The sequence below is a fragment of the Archocentrus centrarchus genome, chromosome 18 (genome assembly GCF_007364275.1).
Source record: "Archocentrus centrarchus isolate MPI-CPG fArcCen1 chromosome 18, fArcCen1, whole genome shotgun sequence".
NCBI classification, from domain to species: domain Eukaryota; kingdom Metazoa; phylum Chordata; class Actinopteri; order Cichliformes; family Cichlidae; genus Archocentrus; species Archocentrus centrarchus.
The window spans coordinates 18,837,619-18,859,200 of NC_044363.1; the positions used below are offsets into that span (position 1 = coordinate 18,837,619).

General features: G+C 38.9%; 3 protein-coding genes across 3 annotated transcripts; all 3 read right to left on the reverse strand.

Annotated features, from left to right (window-relative positions):
- Positions 1–1,245: 1,245 nt before the first annotated feature.
- Positions 1,246–4,224, reverse strand: LOC115797214 (interleukin-8-like). The gene is made up of 3 exons (XM_030753736.1): positions 4,095–4,224; positions 2,909–3,044; positions 1,246–1,841 (listed from the first exon to the last, which is right to left on the reverse strand). Exons 1-3 carry the CDS (start codon positions 4,144–4,146, stop codon positions 1,721–1,723), a joined length of 309 nt encoding a protein of 102 aa, XP_030609596.1. The 5' UTR covers positions 4,147–4,224; the 3' UTR covers positions 1,246–1,720.
- A 4,450-nt stretch (positions 4,225–8,674) lies between these two features.
- Positions 8,675–10,282, reverse strand: LOC115797494 (growth-regulated alpha protein-like). Its single transcript, XM_030754075.1, has 4 exons — positions 10,095–10,282; positions 9,809–9,926; positions 9,632–9,706; positions 8,675–9,079 (listed from the first exon to the last, which is right to left on the reverse strand). The coding sequence occupies exons 1-4, from the start codon at positions 10,159–10,161 to the stop codon at positions 8,890–8,892; spliced, it is 450 nt and encodes a 149-aa protein (XP_030609935.1). The 5' UTR covers positions 10,162–10,282; the 3' UTR covers positions 8,675–8,889.
- Positions 10,283–16,343: 6,061 nt separating this feature from the next.
- LOC115797481 (growth-regulated alpha protein-like) lies at positions 16,344–18,174 on the reverse strand. The gene is made up of 4 exons (XM_030754063.1): positions 18,022–18,174; positions 17,821–17,929; positions 17,645–17,722; positions 16,344–17,109 (listed from the first exon to the last, which is right to left on the reverse strand). Exons 1-4 carry the CDS (start codon positions 18,098–18,100, stop codon positions 17,073–17,075), a joined length of 303 nt encoding a protein of 100 aa, XP_030609923.1. The 5' UTR covers positions 18,101–18,174; the 3' UTR covers positions 16,344–17,072.
- Between the last annotated feature and the right edge of the window lie 3,408 nt (positions 18,175–21,582).

The window sequence follows — 21,582 nt, forward strand, 5'->3', positions numbered from 1 at the left end:
GCTCTTGCCTAACCTGGGAACGGCTCGGTGTTACCTCAGATAAGTGGGAGGAAGTGGCTGGGGAGAGGGCAGAGTGGGCCTCTCCGCGTAGGCTGGTGCACCACAACGAGAACCCGAATAAGCAGAAGAAAATGGATGGATGAACTTTTAATAGTAAAACAAACTTGGCACAAAAAGGATATTTGTGTTTGGTTGATAATTTCTTTGTTGTAACAATGCTTCTTGGGAAAGCCTGTTTATTCCCCCTTAAATGGTGCCACATTTGTAAGGAAAATGTATTTGTGGGTTGAACAACAGAGTTGGGTATGTGGGTTGGACCAATGAAACTCAAATGAACATTTGTGGGATCAGCTTGTTCAGACCTGAGTGACCAACAAAACCACATAGGCTGACTTACAACAAATGCTGGGTGAAGAATGGGATGCCATCCCACAGCAGTGGTGACCGAGCTGGTGACCAGCATGAGGAGGCGGTGCAATGCTGTTGTGGCTATGGTTGGTTCTTCCACATGCTACTGAGGCCTCTGTTTGTTACATGAATAAACTGTTACATTGCCATCTCGTCTTGTTTCTTCAGACTTCCATCATCCAATCCAATAAACAACACCAAGCAAGAGTCAACAGCAGAATAAGCTGTTTGGCACTGACAGAGAACATTTGGCAAGTTTCTCATGGGTACAGCTCACATACTCAACTCTGCTGCTCAACCCACAAATACATTTGCTTTAAAAATGTGGCACCATTGAAGGGAAAATAAACAGGCTTTCCAACTCCAGCCAGCCTGCTTGCTTCAAGGATTCATCTTTGAATTATGAGCACTCCTCCCAATTTTTTTATTTTTCTTTTTATTATAAGTAAAACGCTAATGTGTTTAACCATAATACACTTATAAAATTGTGGGTTTTGGTGCATTTTAGTTCTTGTAGAGCAACACAGTCTTTAAGCTAAACTTAAGTGATTGTTTTATTTGGTGCTAATTACCCCGAGGGTTTGACATTTGCTGTATATTCAAAGTTTTAATATTGAAATACTTTCAAATGCGCCCTGAAAATGCAGTTTTCTCCTGCTGTTCTGAAATCTTCTGACATTAAGAGAGTTCATAACAGATACAACAAGGCTGTACGCACATGACTTTGACAGAGACTTTAATCGAGGAAGTCATTGCGTCAAGAATTTCGCAGGTTTTTAGCGCTAATACTGGATTGGAAAATAAACACACATTTACTTTTTAATCATTTTTATTTTCTGTGCAGCTCATTATTACATTTTACATTATGCAATAACCGGTTTTTGATTGAGGTCCTTCTTAACTGAGCATTGATCATTTGTTGCTGCTGAAGGAGAAGATTCACCAAAAGAAGTATAAAACACAAATAAAGTGTTGATGTTACATGTTACAGTGCTACATTTTAAGGCTACGTTCAGTATCTGCTTTCAAAAGCTCATACAATCATTTGTCTGGTGTTTTTTTTTTGTTCTCACATTTCAACAACATCGAGAATATTTCCAAGAAATGAGTATAAAACATTCAGCATTTAAAAAATCAGTAGAAATAAAAGAATGTAATAACAAAAAGGCAACAACAGCAAAAAATTATGAAACAACTGGACATGAGTGTTAAAAAGGGGGTTATTTAAATGAGCCATGTGGATTGAATGTTATCATCAGTTATTCATTAAACAGTGCAGCTCAGTGGTCATACTTCCAGAGAACTGCAGGATTTATGCCTGATTCTTGGAGGCTGCTCCTGCCTGTTGTTTCTCAAGAACAAAGTTGACAAGCTTCTTCACCCAGGAGGAATCAGGGTTCAGACAAACCTTCGCTCCGCTCACCAGTCCGGCTCTTATTAAAGAGATTTACAATAATTAGTTAGAAATGCTTAGGTAAGGAGTTCTACAACATATCCATCGCTTTGTGATATTTTTGACCTGCAAACCAGCATCTGAGTCATTTTATTTTATTACCCCCACATAACAATTTAACTGCAACTGCAAGGGCTGAATGTTCTAAGAAAAGCATTAGATAAAAATCCATGAGAAATCTATTTGAGATTAAAGACCACCAAGTTTAGTTTGGATTCTGATAAAAAATTTAAAAAAACAAACCAAACAAAGCACAGTTCTGAGGAAAGCAAAACTGTTACCAGAAAAAAAAAAAAGAAGCTTTGGGTCAAGTTGATGTGAATATTTGCAAAACTTCGAGTGTTTAAATGTTTCTCATGTGTCTAATCCTGAGGGTTTCTTGTGAACTGACTGCAATACCATAAAAGTCCAAGAGGGCTTTTACTGTAACTTCATGCAGATCTATTTAGGTGGATGCCAGAACTGTGTGTGAGTTTAATTCCAGCCAAATATCTGTCGTGCTGATAAATCAGTGTGTTATCGCTGTGTTATTTCCAAATAATACTGATTGCTGAGAAGTGAAGAAGGGTGATTTAATTGGATTAAAAAATCTTGATGAACTAGGGTGTTGTTTTTTTGAGATACATTTGGGAAGCGTATTTAACAGCGATTATACTCCCAGTTGGATTTAAACAAATAAACCAAAAAAATTGGAAATAATGTCCTTAAATCAGGGAAAACAGCCACAGAAAGAGGGTGAAAGAGGCAGTAGATAAAATCCATGTAACAATAATAGTTTTGTCCTTTCATTTATTAACCGATTAACAAAAAAAACATAAAGAAAGGAAAGCATTTGCTGGATCCAGCAAAAATGTTTCTAATAATCTACCATCTAAATCTTTTATCCCATTTATTATGAAGATTAGATTTTGTTTGTTTGTTGAACTTGAATGAATAATCCAGGAATGCATTTGTTATTTGTGCAGCTGCAGACCCCCCCCCCCCCCCCCCCCCCCCCCCCCCGACACTGCAGTGTCATCCTCCAGTAACTGTGATAACATCACTTACATGATTTCTGTTTCCCTGCAGTGAGGCCCCTCAGGGATGAGTTTGATGCTCCTCAGGTTGTCTGGTGGGATGATCCTCGACTCCACCTGCAGGCACCGACAGTGGGTGTTGTAGTCCCGGTTGATTGGCGGCATACCTGTCATCAACAGACGCTCAGTCTGAATGCAGAATCTCAGCAGTTTAAACAGAACAGCAAACAGCTTCACGTTTTCTTTCTCGCCAATCACTCCTGAACAGAAACTTTGTGTGTACTTCAAAGATCAGAGCATGCAAATGTTTTCAGTGTGCTGGTTGGTGTTTTTGAGCTTGTATCATTTTCCAGCACCAACAAAAATCTTGTTTTCTTTGGATATCTTAGCAAAGCAACTAATGCAGAGAGCAGAGCGAAACTCACGTGAGGGCAAGCTTTTAGTTTTGAGATGTTATTTGGCTGACGCAACCTCAGCTATTTTATTTTCCAGAGAAACCAGCATTGTTGTCTCATGCTGGCGGAAGCCAGCTTTTGCCAAAGTTCGCTTGGCTGCTGACTCAGTGGGCTGGAAAGCTGATCAGCTCACAGCAGCTGTTTCATCACAGCCTCTCATGGTAGCATTTTGACTTTCTTGAGAAAAGGGCTTCTCTTTTTTTTCTCTTCCAGTCATCTTCCTGCTTGTAAAATACTCTTACAAAGTTGGTTCTCCATTCTTACTAAAGAATCAGACGAAATACCATCAGTCAGGTGACAATCATGCTAAAAGTGTGACACAAATACACTACTTGCATGCACACAGTGAAGTTTTCCATTAGTTACACCTTTAATAAAAACTGTAACTGGTTTCTGTTTTAGTTTAACTTGCAGATTTGAACCTTTCTAGTAGGTAATCAGATCATTTTTTGTTACCTTATAGTCATGCAGGATTTGCAATTTTAATTTGTAGTGAAAATAATTGAGATTTACCGCATCCAGAAACATTTCCTTAACATATTCCAATGCTGTTTTTACACCCTAGGTAAAAAAGTCCAGTGCCCCTCATAGCTGAGATTCTCCCTACAGCTGCAACGCATCCACTGGTTTATATTTTCAAAGGCCACATTCCATCTACTGTAGTCAAACAGGTATTTACTATTTCACAACCTCAAACTGTCACATCTGACTAAACGGAAATGTTTATTCACACAGAAACCATTTATGCAGTGCAGTTCTTACCGTCACTGAGGACGAACAGGGTCCCGAGCATCACCAGCATGCAGAGCTTCATCTTGTTTCTGGTTCCGGCGGCTGCTTGCTCAGTTGTTAAACACAGACTGATGTGTTAGAGCTGTTTGACTGTTTTCATACATCTGCACTGCAAATATTTATACATACACTGATCATGTGCTTCGCATGAACTTCTGCATTAGGAGTTTTTTTTTTTTTTTTTTTTTACAAACACACAGAGGTGTATGTGCGATTGTGCATGTTGGTTTCACTTTGTTGTATTCACATGTGCAGCAGAAGGCAGTCATGGGATGGTGGGTTCAGGGTACGACCAGAGGCCCGACTGAGGTTAGACGGCAGGCTCGCCGCGGTCAGTCGTCCCAGAAATGAATCACACAGATTGTGCATGTATGTCTGAGTGTCCAGCCAAAACCCTCAAGTCTCTTCTGCTTGCCACAAAACTGTGTGTAAACTCTGTGCTCTCCCTTCACACTGTGAAAGAGGAAAAAGATCAGCAGACAGAGTTCTGTAAACAATCTAAGCTGTAGTACAAACACAGAGACAGATTTTCTTTTCTATTAATTGTTGTTAATTTTAATTCTGAGGCCTTGTATAAATAGTACTTTTTTTCTGGGTATTTTCTGGGTGTAGGCCTACAATGGAATCAACATTTAAACAAGATTGCTGGTGTTTTCTCATATGTAATCATGATGGATGAAAGTGTTTTATTTGGACTGCGTAACTTTGTGCAACTCCACAGCACTAATGTGTATTTCTGTGTGAGCAGTGATTCTCATGTGCACTCATATATGAAAGGTGTAGCTCAGAAACAGCGTTGTGTGAAAAGTCAGCTTCTGTCTCTACAGGGTAAACACCTGTGTAGCTACTCAAATGTGTATCCTAGGGCTCATTATTGGACCTCGAGGTAACTATGTCAACCTTTTGGAGGGCCAAAAAGGTGCATATACGTTTAAGATTTAAAGTTTTAAAGTATTATTTAAGTTGAAAGTGCCCTTTTTCTTCCCAGGTTTCTCTCTGTGGTCTGTTTTCACATACAGCGGTTTGTTCACATTACACTGCAAAAACATTTGGTAAAAATACAGCACAGTGTAATGTTTTAAAATGAAGAAATTTGGCATATTTGCCATATTCATTTTCCCCACATTTTCTAACCACACACTGAATTTTACCATTTACGAAAAGCTCTGTAAAAAAGTGGATAATGTACTGGGAGAAAATTACCAGTGTAGGTTAACTGGTAATTCTTACTTGGCTCAGCTGCAGATGGAGGTTACAGAAGATAAGCTATAAGTAAATAAAGTACCAGAGACCGAAGACTGGTACCATAAAATATAAACCACAGTCAGTACTTTAAAGAGTAGAGGGCCCCATTGATGGTATGATATGGTACAATCATGTACAATATTTTCTATTTTCTGCTATTATTATGACCTATTTCAGCAGTTATAGAAGCTCAATGGGAAAATTTCATCATCCTTCATCTTGTTGTTTTGATTCCTGGAACAGTTTTTTAGTGGCGATCAGAATGGTAAATGGACTAGTTCTTATATAATGCTTTTCTGTTCAGTCTGAGCACTCAAAGCACTTATACAACGTTTTACATTTACCCATGCACACCCATTCATACAAGCACTTCTGTGGTTAACTAAGCTAAGTGCTTTAATTATCTAACATTCACACTCCAACAGTTGCATCGGAGAGCAACTTGGGGTTAAGTATCTTGCCCAAGGATACATTAGCATGCAGCCTGGAGTAGCCAGGAATCAAACCGCTGACCTTCCGATCAGTAGGTGACTTGCTCTGCCTCCTGAGCTACCGCTACCCCAGAACCTGAGGTAAAAGAAGAGTTCATATATTGTTGTCAGTTTGCCAAAAATACGACTCTGCTAATGTCGCAGGATGACGTAACAATCAAATTTAATTATGACTTAATAATGCTACGACTTGATGTGGAGTTGTGATTTTTTTTGTGTGTTACAGTGTTTAACTCTGCTTTCATCACAATTTTGACAGCTGCTTACCATCATCACTACTAATAACAATAATGTAGTAATGTTGAATTTGGTAGTGATGAAATTAATTAAATGTGAGCATTTATCTGAATATGTCACTTTTACTATTATTATTATTCATATATGAATAATAATCAAATTTGGCTGTAAAGACAGAGTTTAGTTATATCTGAAATCATTTTTAAATGAAATCTCAGAACTTTCAAATGTTGTACAGGTAATGATTATTTGGCTGAATAATCCATGTAAAAATGAATCTTCATTGTCTCTTTTTAGCTTTTAAGAGAAAGATACTACATATGAAATATTCAGTCAGATAGAAACCACATTCATCATGTCAGTGGAAAAAGCTGACACTGTCTTTTGTTTTGAGTTAAGAAATATTTCCCCCTCATGATTAACTGCATGCACACATTTCGGTCATATTGTAAATGTGGGATCAAAATGGGTCATTATGCAAAGCTTTGAGGTCACATGACTTCTTGATATTAAATTATGTGTTACAAGATGACTTGGCAAAATTACCACCATTTGAAAAACAAAGTTAAGGGGATTTTTTTTACAGAAATACATGAAAGATGTTTTTCTATCTCTGTGTGCATGTTGTCAAAATGGGACTTACTGCTTTGGCCTTCAGGTCACAGTAAATAAAGGCGATGAGAATTGTGCAGGTTGTATGAAAAGTAGTTTAAGATCAGATCCGCATGTAAACAGAGAGGATATGCGACGAGTTATTTTTTCAGTTAATCTTCTATTTCATTCACAGTGATGCTATGATATGGTACTCATACGGGAAGATTTTAGCAACTATTGTTTGACATTCCTTTGAGGCACACATGCCCCACTGAAGATGAATTACTGACTCTTGTTTGTTTTTTTTGCTGGCTCTGGAGTCTCATATGCTCAATCAGATTGGCAGGTTGGCAACCAGTGAATGGATCTAACAACTAAAATAATAAACAATGTCATGCAGCAATGCTTCACTGCCAATAAAATATGTGATAAAATTATGATTGCAAACATTTTCTTTGTGCAAAGTGTGCAGGTGACACTCCTTCTTTGCCTTACCTTTCATATTAAAAGTCCCAGACCTTAGTCTGACTTCCATGCTTTCAGAGTAGCATGGAGAAATCTTACTGCAGCAGCTGAAAAAAAAAAAAGAAAGAAAGAAAAAGAAAAGAAGAAGTGTGTCGCTGTACTTTACGGGACTTCTGCGTATCTTTGGTTTTACATTTTATGAAATAGAAGATTTTTTTTCTGTATTAAATATGCAAACTGTTTTCTTGTTTTTATTAAGAGTGTCGAAAGAACAATAATGTCTAATACCTGATAATAATCACATAAAAAAAAACACTCATTTTTGCTTTGGGAAAGAATATCTACAATGATGACTGCGTGATCCATGAACAAATAATCAGGCTGCTGCTGCTGGTGTAATGGTGTGGGGGGGTATTTTCTCAGCACACTTTGGGCCCTTTAGTTCCAACTAAGCATCATTTCAACACCACCCCCTACCTGATTATTGATGCAGACCATATTCATCTGTTTATGTCCACAGTGTACACATCTGTTAACGTCTGCTTCCAGCAGAATAAAGCACCATGTCCCAAAACTCAAATCATCTCAAATCTGGTTTCGTGAACACGATAGTGAGTTCACTGCACTCAAATGACCTCCACAGTCACCAGATCTCATCTGTGTGATGCAGTCAAGCCAATATGAACCAAAATCTCTGAAGCAGTTCTGAAGAACAAAAAATGTACCTAACAAAGTGGCCAATGAGTGTATTGTTTGTAGTTTTATATAAAACTGCTTTTGATCTGAATGCAATGAACAGATGTGATGTAACAATATTTTTACAAAAGACCGGCAAGAAAAAGTAGCGGTAACAGGAAGTCACATGCTTAGAACAGTTTCCTTTCTTAAACTCTTGACCTCCACTGAAGTACGCTGAAAGATGGAAGGCATCATCTCGCTTTCAGGGTGAAACCTTTGAATTATTGAAGACAGGAAGTCCCGGGAAGGACAAAAAAATCCCTTTAAATCAGAATAGCAAGAAAACCCTGTATAAACCCAAGAATATATTTTTCTGTTTGGATTTTGGGGTGCCAGTAAACATGTTCTTTGTCGGGTTTTTTTTTTTTTTTTTTTACATTTTTTGTTAATTTATGGCTGTTAGTTATATGCAGATGTTCTGGCAGAGGTTCACCTAATGTCACAAACTTTTGTCACAAGGTGGCAGCATTGCAATGAACAAGTGCATCTTGGTCTGTGGCTCATTTCATGTCTGTTTTACATTGGGGTAGCATTTAGTAATTTTTATTTTCATTTATCTATTTTATCTTATTTGTTGTCTTTTGAGTTAGTTTGTAGTTATAATAAATAATCATAAAAAGAAATTATTCAACAACCTTCAGATTTATTGAGGCAGCTTTGGAGCCACAATTTTACATTTCGAATCAAAAACCAAAAAAAAAAAAAAACATGGTACAAAAGCACATGTGGAAAATGTTTACAAGTCATTTAAAAACACAAATAAATTAATATCTTTGAGTCACAGAACAAAACAGCATAACAATTATAAACATACAAAAATAAATATATTTAGAAAATGTATACATACATATGTATGTGCTTATTAATCAGAAGTTCAGTCTGATTTTAAATCTGTTCACATGCTGCTGTCAGGTATAGCTGCTAGTGCACAAAGCTGTGCTACTCCTTCTTATTAATCAACACATAATGTGACAGTGCTAATCATGCAAAGTGCATCAGGATGAGTTTGGTGCTGTGTTTGATGCTGTGCTTGATGCTGTGTGTGCTGCTGTGTGTGCCGCTGTGTGTGCTGCTGTGTGTGCTGCTGTGTGTGCTGCTGTAGGTGCTGCTGTAGGTGCTGCTGTAGGTGCTGCTGTTGTTGTTTTTGAGCTGGCATTAATCTTATGCCCACTTTTCAACTGGTTTCTGTGAAGAAAGCACGTCAGACATATAGCACGTTAATAGGTTAAATTCAACACACTTAAGCAGTGATTTCAAAATCTTTTGCTGATTTTCTGGGCTCCAAACAAGAAAGACTATCTTGTACTTTACCAGAAAAATAAGATAAACTTCCTGCAGCAGAACTATGATTGTTAAACATTCATCATCCTGTTACAACACTTCATAACCCCTCAGATTTATTTCGTGACAGAAGGAGTTTTCACCCTCAGCTGGGACTCGCTGCTCTAAAACCACATTGAACCTCAGAAATTCCCACAGAGGTTTAACGAGGTTTAGAAACCAGGTTTATTTTGTATCCGTTGTTACTTATTTGGATGGAGATCCGCTTTAAACATGCTACTGTACTTGCTCTGCTCATTGTTTCATGGATGTGTAATTGCTGATGCGCACAGCCTCACACTGTTGATGTTCCTGTTTTAACCTTTTGGACTTCCTCCCATCTAATTAGTTCCACAGTGAGCTCAAATGTTCCATGTAAAAAAAAATAATTAAAAACAGTTTTTCTCTCTGACTTACATTCTTTGCAGCACTGCTTTGGTGAAGTTTGCCTCAGGATCGAGACACCGTTTTGTCCCATCCTTCAGTGTGACACTACAATAGAAGAAAACTTAGATGTAAAAACACCTTCTAAACAATGTTTATTAATGACTGAGCTCTTATTATTAATGCGCTCCTGTCACTGTGGGTACTTACATGACTTGTCTCTTACTGCAGTATGGACGAGGACCAAACTCCTGGACACCAGTGATGAGAGAGGGATTTACCCCCTTACTGATCGTCAAACACCGGCACTTTAGAATAACTGAAAAACCTTGAAAGTGATAAGTGATGTTGAATAGATGCAGTTTCACATTTCACATTTCTCAAATATGTTGCAACAAACAAAAACATGTTTAGATGGATTTCTTGTCATAATTTAGCTCCTTTCAAGCTGCATAAATACACCAAAGTTTACCCTCATCCAATAAAATCCACTCACCTTGTGAACTGCAGAAGGCCATGCAGGCCAGGAGAACGATGCACTGGATCGCAAGACTTGTCTTCATCTTAAAGGTTATAAATTAATGAGTGGAGGGATCTACTAAAGGCTCTTCAACTTAACTGCTCTCCTCAGATTTGAAGGATCTCTTCTGCTGTGTCTCGTCTTTGCTTCCTGAGCTGCTTGAGTGAGCAGTGACTGTGAAGCTCATGTTCTCTGCACCTCTTTTTATACACTCACACTTTGCTGGACTCTGGCCAACTAGGATTTCCTAGGAAGTGGCTGAAAAAAAAAAATCTAATTTCAATCCTCCCACAGAGGAACCCCTGCTGTCGCAATCTTTCTAGTTTTTCTTTTGTTAAAAACATCTACGCCCACTTACTTCCCGTTCCCGTCTTTCCTTCAGGCGTCATGTAACTTCAGCGCATGCTGTGTGTACTTCCAGAGAAGTGAAATCTGATCACCTCTAACTATGATCAATCTAATGTCAAGAACATAAACAGCTGAGGCCGAATCTTTTTACTGGTGGTCTAAACTGTTGCACTTGCTTTTAAATGTGCTTCCACTTATCTTTACAGTTAACAGTGCTGTCGTTTCTCGGCATTTAGACTGAGAGAGGATGACATGTCTTCTTTGGCACTCAACTGAAAAAGGCAGTAAATCTACCCTTGTGTTACTGTCCTCTGGAAATTATTGTATTTGTAAGCAAACATGTGCACTTTAATGATTGCACAGGTGTGATATATATAGTATGCTGGGTTGCCAGAGGGCTCTATCTCATACAAATAGTATTTTTTAAATATACTGGCAATCTTTTTTTGTTGTACAAAGAAGAGAACCTGTTAACCTCTATGCTGCTACAGATTAGCGCTTCCTGTCACCACAGTATAAATGCAGGATACAACCTCAGCGCTCTGGTTCCAGGAGAACTCAACCAAACTAAACCTCAGCAGAGACAAACAGCTGTGTTGCAGGGTCACTGAAGGCAGGTAGTGAAACAGGTCAAGATCTTTGAGTAGCTGGGCCCCGAGATCGACCACCACTTATGCCTCATTAAACTGGCTTTCAGTTCATGCTTAAAACTCCTCCATTACTCAGAGGGATTTCTAGTGGACATCTGCTTCAGAGCACCTCAGGCCAGCGCAACCCCTCTTAAACCGGTCCATATAGACTGTCTCTTATTCACTTATAGTTGTTTGTGTTTAAAGTTTCTATCAATATCTGACAGACATTTCTTTTGTTTTTTAATCTTGGATCTTTAAATAGAGTTCATGCTGTTACAGCACTAGTTGTACTATTTAATAGGGCTCTAAAACCTATTATTATTATCATCATATTTGGCGACCTTCTCTGACACCTGAACCATTTTCTGAGGTTAACTTTTGATTCAGATCAAAGTTTCAGGAAACTACCGTTGGCCTTCAGTTCAAGATTGTGCAAGATTAATATCAAGGGCTGTAACTGTGATGACATTTTATCTTACTTCAAGTGAAAGCTGAGCCTTATCTCTACCAGCAGACACCCACCTCATTATTCCTTCTTAGTCACCCAGCTAACATGCAGGTTTTGCAATGATGAACTATTTTTTGACAGCTGATCTGTGAAATGCAGGGGAGTAAACAGCTTATAGTTGGTGTGGGAGTCAGGAAACTCAGAATTAAATTAAATATACAAGTATAAAAGCATTATTATTGCTGTATACATTATTGCAGTCTATGTATGTGTGTATAGTACAAATAAAGAAGTGAAATGATGAAGACACTGGATGTAAAAGACACAGAGGTGGGAAGCAACGAGGTACAAATACTTTGTTACTGTCCTGAAGTAGATTTTTTTAGGTAGCTGTACTTTACTTGAGTATTTGTTTTTCTGACAACATTTTATTTTTACTACCTACAATTTTACACAAATACCTGTACTTTCTACTCCTCACATTTTCAGAACAGGATGTTTCAATTTCCGGTCTCCACGTCTTCAAACTTCAAACCGATCTGAGCCTAAATGAAGGAACAGTAACAGCTTAAGGGACAGTTGTACTGGTCTATCCTCCATCCACAGGGTTTATCGCATACAAAGAGATTAAAGAGGCAAACCCATTTAATTTATGTGTCATTTATATCGCTATAATTGGGACTTACAGTGGGCCGGACCGAGGGCTGATGCCTGTAAATTGTGCTCGCTGGTACTTCCAGCATCTTAGCAGGCGCTACAGAAGAGGAGCAAAAATAAAGGGAGTAATGTGTTGCAGGTAATTTTAAATGCAACATTTCTAAATGCTCAATAAATATCAGCAAACACACAAAGTGTCTGCAGTTTGGTACACAGTGTGTCTGCTAGCTAAAAGAAGAGCTGCTGTGTTTCCAAGGAGAGCAAAGAATGAGAGAGAAGTTCACTCAGGGATGGAGAAAGATGTAAGAAAGAGGACAGGAGAGGAAGAAGAGAGGTTAGATTTAGAGGTAAGGACAGCTCAGTGACATCTGATAAACTGGAAATTTAAAAAAGCTTACATTTTTAAATCCGATCTTGGATCTGTATATGATGTGAAGTTGATGTTTTTTCATATTGTAAAAATCCTGCAAAACAAACTGAAGCAGACTAACTTTGTGTTATTCAAAATACTGCAGTTTAGTGCAGGATAAACAGGTTAGTTTGCTGTACTGTGGTGAATGTGGTGCACAACAGCTGTGGTGTTCATGCTCATTGTTAGGGTACATCAAGTGTGGCAGAGATCAGTTTGAATTTAGGCTGATGAAGCTTAGATTCATTCACTGAATTCAACCTTTATACCAACTGTATACTGTGAGTGTGGGGGATGTAAATACTGGGTTACATCTTGTCGAATTCAGTTGTGTAAATCTATAAAGAGCAGTAAACCTCAGAGCAGCAGCAGCTGATCATAGCCACCACACAAAAAAATCTACTGGAGCTCACAATAGAAATCATTGTAAGTAGTGATTCTTTACCCCACGCTGAGACACTACAACCAATCTTAGGGTCCCCCCAAGTGCTGAATCCCACTGTGACCCCTGACTGACCTCAGTCAGGGGTCACAGTGGGATTTATGTTCCTTTTCCTGTTCAGGTGAGGCAGAGTTACCCTCTACAATGCAAGTAATGGCCAAGGCAAGCCAAGCCAATTTTATTTATAAAGCACTTTAAAATCAGCAAGCACTGACCAAAGTGCTGACCAAAGAAAACAGGATACAACAGTACACAAGAAAAGTATAGATAAAAAGGTAAAACACAAGATAAAAGCAACAATAAAATACATAGTTTATCATAAGTCAAGTAATAAAATAGTATGAAATAACTAGATAAAAATAAGAAATAAATACACAATGACTAAAATCAACATCTCAAACCTGGTCAAAATCCAGGTGAAATAAGTGGGTCTTAAGAAGAGATTTAAAAGTGGCCAGCGAAGAGGCCTGTCTAATATGCAATGGCAGCGAGTTCCACAGTTTAGGGGGTTCCACAGCAAAGGCTCTGTCCCCTGTAAGCCTCCGCTTAGTCCTCGGCCCATCCAAAAGCAGTTTATCAGCTGATCTGAGTGGAAGGGGAGTGTAGGTGCAGTGACTCAGAGAGGTGTGATGGAGCAAGGCCATTTAAAGACTTAAAAACAAATAAAAGAATTTTAAAATGAACTCTAAAATACACAGGTAACCAGTTCAATGAAGATAAAACAGTGGTAATGTGCTCCCTCCTACATATTCCATTCAAAAGCCGTGCGGCGGCATTTTGGACCAGCTGAAGATGAGCCAATGCAGACTGGTTAACGGCAAAATACAAAGAGTTAGAGTAATCCAGCCTGGTCGTAACAAAGGCATGGATTACAGCTTCAAAATGATCTTTCGACAAAATAGTTTTAATCTTGGCAAGCTGTTTCAGGTGAAAGAACCTGGATTTCACCACAGCAGTAATCTGACCCTCCAACTTAAGTCTCTCATCCGTCTTTACACCCAAATTTGTGACCGCACGCTTTACATACTGTGATTAAGGACCCAGAACCACAGAAGTTGACCCCAAGTATGATCTAAACCACTCTAGCGCCATGCCCTGAATACCTATACACCACTCTAGATGATTTACTAAAATACTGTGGTCCACTGTATCAAAAGCAGCTGTCAAATCTAAAAGAAATAAAATCCCATAGTCACCCGCATCTGTAGCCAGGAAAATATCATTAAAAACCCTTAGCGAGGCAGACTCTGTGCTATGAAGAGGCTTGAAGCCAGAGTGAAAGACTTGGAGGATATCATTTTTATCCAAAAAGGCTTTCACTTGGCTACATATGGCTTTTTCCAGAATTTTAGAAAGAAAGGGGAGCCTCGAAATAGGCCTAAAATTAGACAATACAGTGGAATCCAGTCCAGGTTTTTTGATCAATGGTAACACTGTTACATGCTTAAAAGAATCAGGGACCACACCAGAGGACAGGCTGCTGTTAACAATAGCAAAAACAGCCGAGCCTCATACAGAAAAAAACCTCTTTAAAAAACTGGGGAGCCTGAGAGCTTCAGGAGGCCGAGAGTCGCATATAGAAAAGACAAAGTGACAGGCTCAAACTGGTACAAAGCAGCAGAACAGGAAACAGAGACTGATGGGTCAGAAGTAGGAGGTGAAATGAGAGACCTAACATTTTCCACTTTGGCAGATAGAGCTTTTTAAAATTTTTCTTTTTGATGTCCCTAAGTTGTGGTGGTGGTACTTCAGCTAGCTATTATTAGCTTAATATAGCAGGTTCACCCACGTATGCCCAAAAATAGCTGGTAGAAACATCCTCCAAAGAGCTACTTTTACTTTCTTACTTTGAGTACATTTTAGAGCCTGTATTTTTTCACTTTTACTTGAGTAAAGAAGTTGAATCAGTAGTAAATTTTAACACAAGTATCTGTACTTCTACTTAAGTAGAAGTTTTGCCACATCTGAAACAACAGCAGCTGTAGCAGTGCAGTTCTCTGTGAAATTGCTGCTGCTGGATAAAACAAAACGTAAGTGTAAATACGCGTGTGTGTTTGTGTGCATTATGGTTCAGTTTTTTTGGAAGTGCAGAGAGAATTCGGCCTCCTGACAGTCTGGTGGATGAAGCTTTTTCTCAGTCTGGTGGAGGGAGCTTGGTACTTTCCCCCTGAGGGCAGGAAACTGCAGCTCTGTGCGGTTGACAAGAGGCAGCTACACTGGAAATAAAAACTAATAATAAGTGTCTGTTTCAGCATTACTGCGATGAAAATCCGTTTTGCATACTTGCATTCATTAAAAATGTTTTTTTTTAAAGCTCTTCACTCTGAAGAAAAAGTGTGTTTTCTCATTCTCTCTTCTAGTGAACATTTTCTACGGATAGTCATGCACACATTTACGATCTCTGGAATTTAAATTCAGGGTATATTTTATTAGTCTCTCTCTGAGCTTGTGGGACTAATTACAGAGCTTAGAAATTTCAGAGAACATCAACCTTCTGACCATCTGTCAAAATACGTCCCCTGCTTCCCCGGGGTGTGGGTGCCTTGGGGTTCCTGGGCTGGGCTGGATGTTCTGGCATGGGTGTCGACCTGCTCTCCTGGGGCCTGTGGGCCGGGGCGGCTTGGGCTTCTCCGGCGTGGGGGGGGGTCTGCGGTATGTCAGGCGGTTCTTGGGCACCTGGGCCCTGGGGCCCTGCCACGGGGGGCTGGCCTCCGGGGGGGCCAGTTTCCTGATGCCTCAAATTCTCTGGGGCCCTTGCCCCTCAACTGGGGGGGGGGGCTCCATCTGGGACCTCCCTCTCCCCTCTGCTGGGGTGGGTATGCGGTTGTCGCTGGAATGTGCAGCCACAGGTTTTTGTGGCTCTTGATGGGCTGCGGATGGCTCGGATTTCCTGGGTCCTTCTCTGCCTGCCTCTGGCTCCTTGTGGGCGGAGTGGCAGCTTTCTGCATTCCATGACACATGGAATAACCCAATACACTTCATGCAGGGTTCAGATCCTGTGATCCTGAGTGATGTTTGGAACCATTGTACAATTTTGACAGAGTGGTTTGGTTCACACAGGTCTGTCACATTTGTAGTTAATGATTTAAACATACTGCAGTTTTGAAGGAAAACACTGCACTGTCTTGACTTAAGTGGTATAAACTATGACCAAGGCTCATTTTTGGAGAGCGAATGGCTTAGTGTTTGTCCTTAAAGGGACATCTTTGGTTTTATTAGCTGTGAAAGGGAGGATTATGTCATAATGTGTGAGGTTAAGCACCCAGATAGTGGAGGCAAAGGCAAGAAGTCAAAGGGAACAGAAAACTGCCTTTATTTCAGTCAGTGAGGAGTCCAAAAACACTCAGTCCATAAAGAGAACCCAGAACACAAACGTCCACAATGAATTGACTCAAAATCCAAAATATACAGGGAGCACACAAGAGAAGGGAAACAGAGGGGTGCACTACAAAGTGAGATCAATTGGTTAGCAAGCTGTGTCAAGCTTAACCTGGATAAAGCACCATGGTAACCCAGGCTGAATATAGCCTTTCAGAAGCAGGCTATGTTCAGAGTTTCAATTTAAAATTAAGCTGGAAGTAACCACGTTTGATGATAACCACATAATAAAGAGTAACTAAAACTCAAATACTGAAGATATTAGAATGATAATGAAATCAAAAACCAGGGGTCATGATAGAGTTATTTTTTTTCTTATTAAACATTTAACCAGTCCATCAACTGAGCATTGTTTATTGTTGCTGGCCATGTCCATCCCTTTATGACCACAGTCTACCCATCTTCTGATGGCTGCTTCCAGCAGGACCACGTTCCATGTCACAAAGGTCAAATGTTCTCGGGTTTCTTGAACATGGCAGTGAGTTCACTGTACTTAAATGGCCTCCACAGTCACAGTCACCTTCCTATTAAGTGATTTTTATCGTAACAGTGCTAAACATGCAAAATTCATCATAATAATTTTGGTACTGTGGCTGATGCTGTGGCTGACGCTGTGCTTGTTTGGGGGCTGACAGTCATCTTATGCCCACTTCTCATCTGCTTCCTGTGAAGGAAACCTATCAGAGAGATGACACATTGAAGCTCCTGACATAGTAAAAAGATTAATCACACAATTAATTCAACACACTTGAGCAGTGATTTCCAACTCTTTTGTCTACTTTACTTACTGAGCACCTAATAAGAAAAATTATCTTGTAGTTTACTAGAAATTTTGGATAAAGGTCTGACAAACCAAATGCATAAACTTCCTGCAGCAGAACTATGGCTGTTAAACGTTCATCATCCTGTTAAACACTTCATAACCCCTCAGATTTATCTTGTGACCCAGAAGAAGTTTTCACCCTCAGCTGGGACTCGCTGCTCTAAAACCACATTGACCCTCATAAATTCTCACAGAGCTTTAATGAGGTTTAGAAACCTGGTTTATTTTGTATCTGTTGTTACTTATTTGGATGGAGATCTGCATTAAACATGTTACTTGTTCTGCTCTTTGTTTCATGCATGTGTAATTACTGATTTGCAGTTTTAACCTTTCAGACTTCCTCCCATCCAATTAGTTCAACAGTGAGCTCAAAAGTCCCATGCACTTACATTCTTTGCAGAAGCGCCGCTTTGGTGGAGTTTGCCTCAGGATCGAGACACCGTTTTGCCCCATCCTTCAGTGTGACACTATAATAGAAAAAAACCTTGATGTAAAAACTAATGACTGACTAAATTAATGACTGAGCTCTTATTATTAATGTGCTCCTGTCACTGTGGGTACTCACATGACTTCTGTCTTATTGCAGTATGGACGAGGACGAAACACCTGTACATCAGTGATGAGAGAGCGATTTACCCTCTTACTGTTCTTCAAACACCGGCACTTTGGAATAACTGGAAAAAGTTGTGATGTTGAATAGCTGCAGTTTTATATTCAGATGGATATTTTGTCAAATTTAACTCCTCATCCAATAAAATCCACTTACCTAGTGAATTGCAGAAGGCCATGCAGACCAGGAGAACGATGCACTGGATTGCAAGACTTGTCTTCATCGTAGAGGTCATAAATTAGTGCGCGTAGGGATCGAATGACGGTGGCCTGCTGTGTGTGTGTTCTTCACTTCCTCAGCTTTTGGAATGTGCAGGACTGCGTGGCTCATGTTCTCTGTGTCTCTTTTTATGCGCTCATAATTTGTTGGATTCTGGTGAAGGACGCCTTCCTAAGAAGCGGCTGAAAAAAAAACAATTTCCTGACCTCTCACAGCAGAGGTGCAGCTGCTGTGGTGTTGCAAAGTGCACTTTCACTTCCTTTTAAGGGCTTTCTATTCATCAAATTTACAGTGTATCACAAAAGTGAGTACACCCCTCACATGTCTGCAGATATTTAAGTATATCTTTTCATGGGACAACACGGACAAAATGACACTTTGACACAATGAAAAGTAGTCTGTGTGCAGACTGGCTGCCAGTTTATTCTTCACATCATTTCCACTTCCCCACGCTGTCAAACTCAGTGTTGACATATTCGCTCAAGTCCAGTCATCATCTTGCCCATCTTCTCCAGTCAACCTTGATTCTGTATACTTGTGTCATTCTGCCTTTCAGACTCTCATTTGTGCAACCCTCCGTCTCCCAATCTCTACCTCACCCTGGTCACTCAGAGCTCCATCCAAACCTCCATCTTCATCTTCAGCACCACTGGCATTTAATTCTACCAAATAATCTCTCCTTATTGAAATGTTGCATATAGGACTGCACACGTAGATAATTCTCTATCAATAGTATAGACAGTACTGCCCAGCCAACCGTAATAGTAGTAACAGTAACAGAGTAACAGTAGTACTCTGGAATTGATGTTTAGTGATGATGCGTAACACTGACAGCTGACTCAGAACCAAGTATTGCAAAAGCAATGATCTTCAATGTGAACTTTATTACAGGCAGACACTCATTCCTCTTTTGTCTCTCAGCCAACCATGCAGGTAAAGTACTTCGGGAGTCTGGTTTTGCAATGATAAATTATTTTCCAGCAGCTGGTATGTGCAAAGTGAAATACAGGGAAGTACTGCACACACAATAGAATATGAATGAACACATGCTCATGTGCATTTATAAGATGCTATGAATCATGACCGAATTTGGTTGAAAAGACAGAGAGAGAGATTTATTTTTGTCTGAAAACATTTTAAAAGGAAATCTCATCACTTTCAAATGCCATTATTTAAATAACTGAAAAATCCATGTAAAAAATGAATCCTCATTATCTCTCGTAGCTTTTGAGAGAACGATATGAAATATTAAGTAAGAAAGAAAGAAACCATATTCACCTTGTCCACAGACAAAAGCTGACACTGTCTTTTAGATTTGAGTTAGGAAATATTACTTCCTTATAATGCATGCAGTTGATTGGGACATACTGCAGATGTGGGGTGGATTACACACAAAATCACCAATCCAAGCGAACACCGGGAGAACATGCAAACTCCACACTGTTGCTGTGAGGCAACTGCACTAACCCCGGCACCACTGTGCTGCCCATAAAAAACACTGGTGAAGTGATTTCTGGTTTTCCAGTATGCCATTTACCAAACAAACAAACAAACAAACAAACAAACAAACAAACAAACAAACAGTATGAGAATAGTGGGGGTAGTATTAAAACCAGTTGAAAGGAATTCTTTTCTCAGATAAAATAGCTTGCAACCTGCAAAAATCAACCAAAGGTATCCACATGATGGGGAAGAAAAACTGCTTTGGTGTTATACTCAGGATACCTCTGTGCTGTGTAGCAGAGAAATCCAGTTTCTCGTCCATATTTTCATGTAATACCAATTTGTGCCAATCTGGAGTCAGTGCAGATGTGAGTCTGCCATGAGCCCAACAGGAGACGAAGATGAAATGTTGATGCAAAAACAGATGTGGAATAAGAGATATTCTAGTGAACTGGACAGCTAACAGTGTAACAGGGGAAATTATGGCAGCGTGCTGGTAATCTGTGGGTGGCTTCAGTGGTTCACTACCCGAAGCTTCATTCAATTCCCTTGGGTGACATCTACTGGCCATAGCGATTGGTGCACCTAAAGAAACCCTGCGAATGTGATGCATCTCTTGTGTATATAATAACACTTATGTGTGTATATATGTGTTTTTATATGTGTATATATATGTGTGTATATATGTGTATATATGTGTATATATATGTGTGTATATATGTGTATATATGTGTGTATATATGTGTGTATATATATGTGTATATATGTGTATATATATATGTGTATATATGTGTATATATATGTGTATATATGTGTATATATATGTGTATATATATGTGTATATATATATGTGTGTATATATGTGTATATATATGTGTGTATATATGTGTGTATATATGTGTATATGTATGTGTGTATATATGTGTATATGTATGTGTGTATATATGTGTATATGTATGTGTGTATAGATGTGTATATGTATGTGTGTATACACATATATACACACATACATATATGTGTATATGTATGTGTGTATATATGTGTATGTATGTGTATATATGTGTATGTATGTGTATATATATGTATGTATGTGTATATATATGTATGTATGTGTATATATATGTATGTATATACGTGTATATATATATATATATGTATATATGTGTATATATATATATATGTTTGTATATGTGTGTATATATATTAGGGATGGCACGATACCAATTTTTTATGTCCGATACCAATATTTTACATTTGGATATCAGCCGATACCGATATAAATCCAATATTTAAAATTGATCCAGGCATTTAAAAACATTAAAAAAAAAGAAAAAAAAAGTCAACAGTCTCTCACACAACAAAATCAAAGTCTTTTAGTTGTCCCACATACAAGACTAAGGACCAGGGTGGGCAGAGCTTTTTAGGCAGTGGCACCAAAACTCTGGAACTGTTCACCACTCCAGCTCCATTTAGCTGACTCTGTGGCATCATTTAAAAAATAGTTGAAAACTTTTCTGTTTAACCAGGCTTTCTGGGTTCTGACTTTATTTTTATTCTTTTTCTTTTAATATGGTAATGTTATTATGTTTTTAACATAGTGTTTTCTGGGGGTGGGGGGGTGATATTGTGTTTTAATTATTGTACAGCGCTTTTCTGTCTGTGAAAAATGCTATATAAATAAACTTTACTTACTAACAATAACTATCACCTGAAACCTGTTGCTTCTGTGTGAGAAGGTGATGCTTACGGCATGTTGCAAATTTCATTAGGGCTGCAACTATTGATTATTTTAGCAATTGTGTATTCTATTTATATTGATTACCCAAGTAACTGGATAAGAAATACTTTTTTTCATATTAACAGTTCATCTGCATATTTTAACTTCTGTACTGCAGTTTTTCCCTGTGTGAAACAAACAGGGTGGATGGAGCAGCTACAAAGTTCTCTTTTCTTCACTTACTGATCAGGTGGTTGATGAAGGACCTCCAGCTGTTTCCCAGTAAAGGTTTAATGGAGGTTACAGGGACGAAAAGGCTTCTTTTGGACACTAGAAAA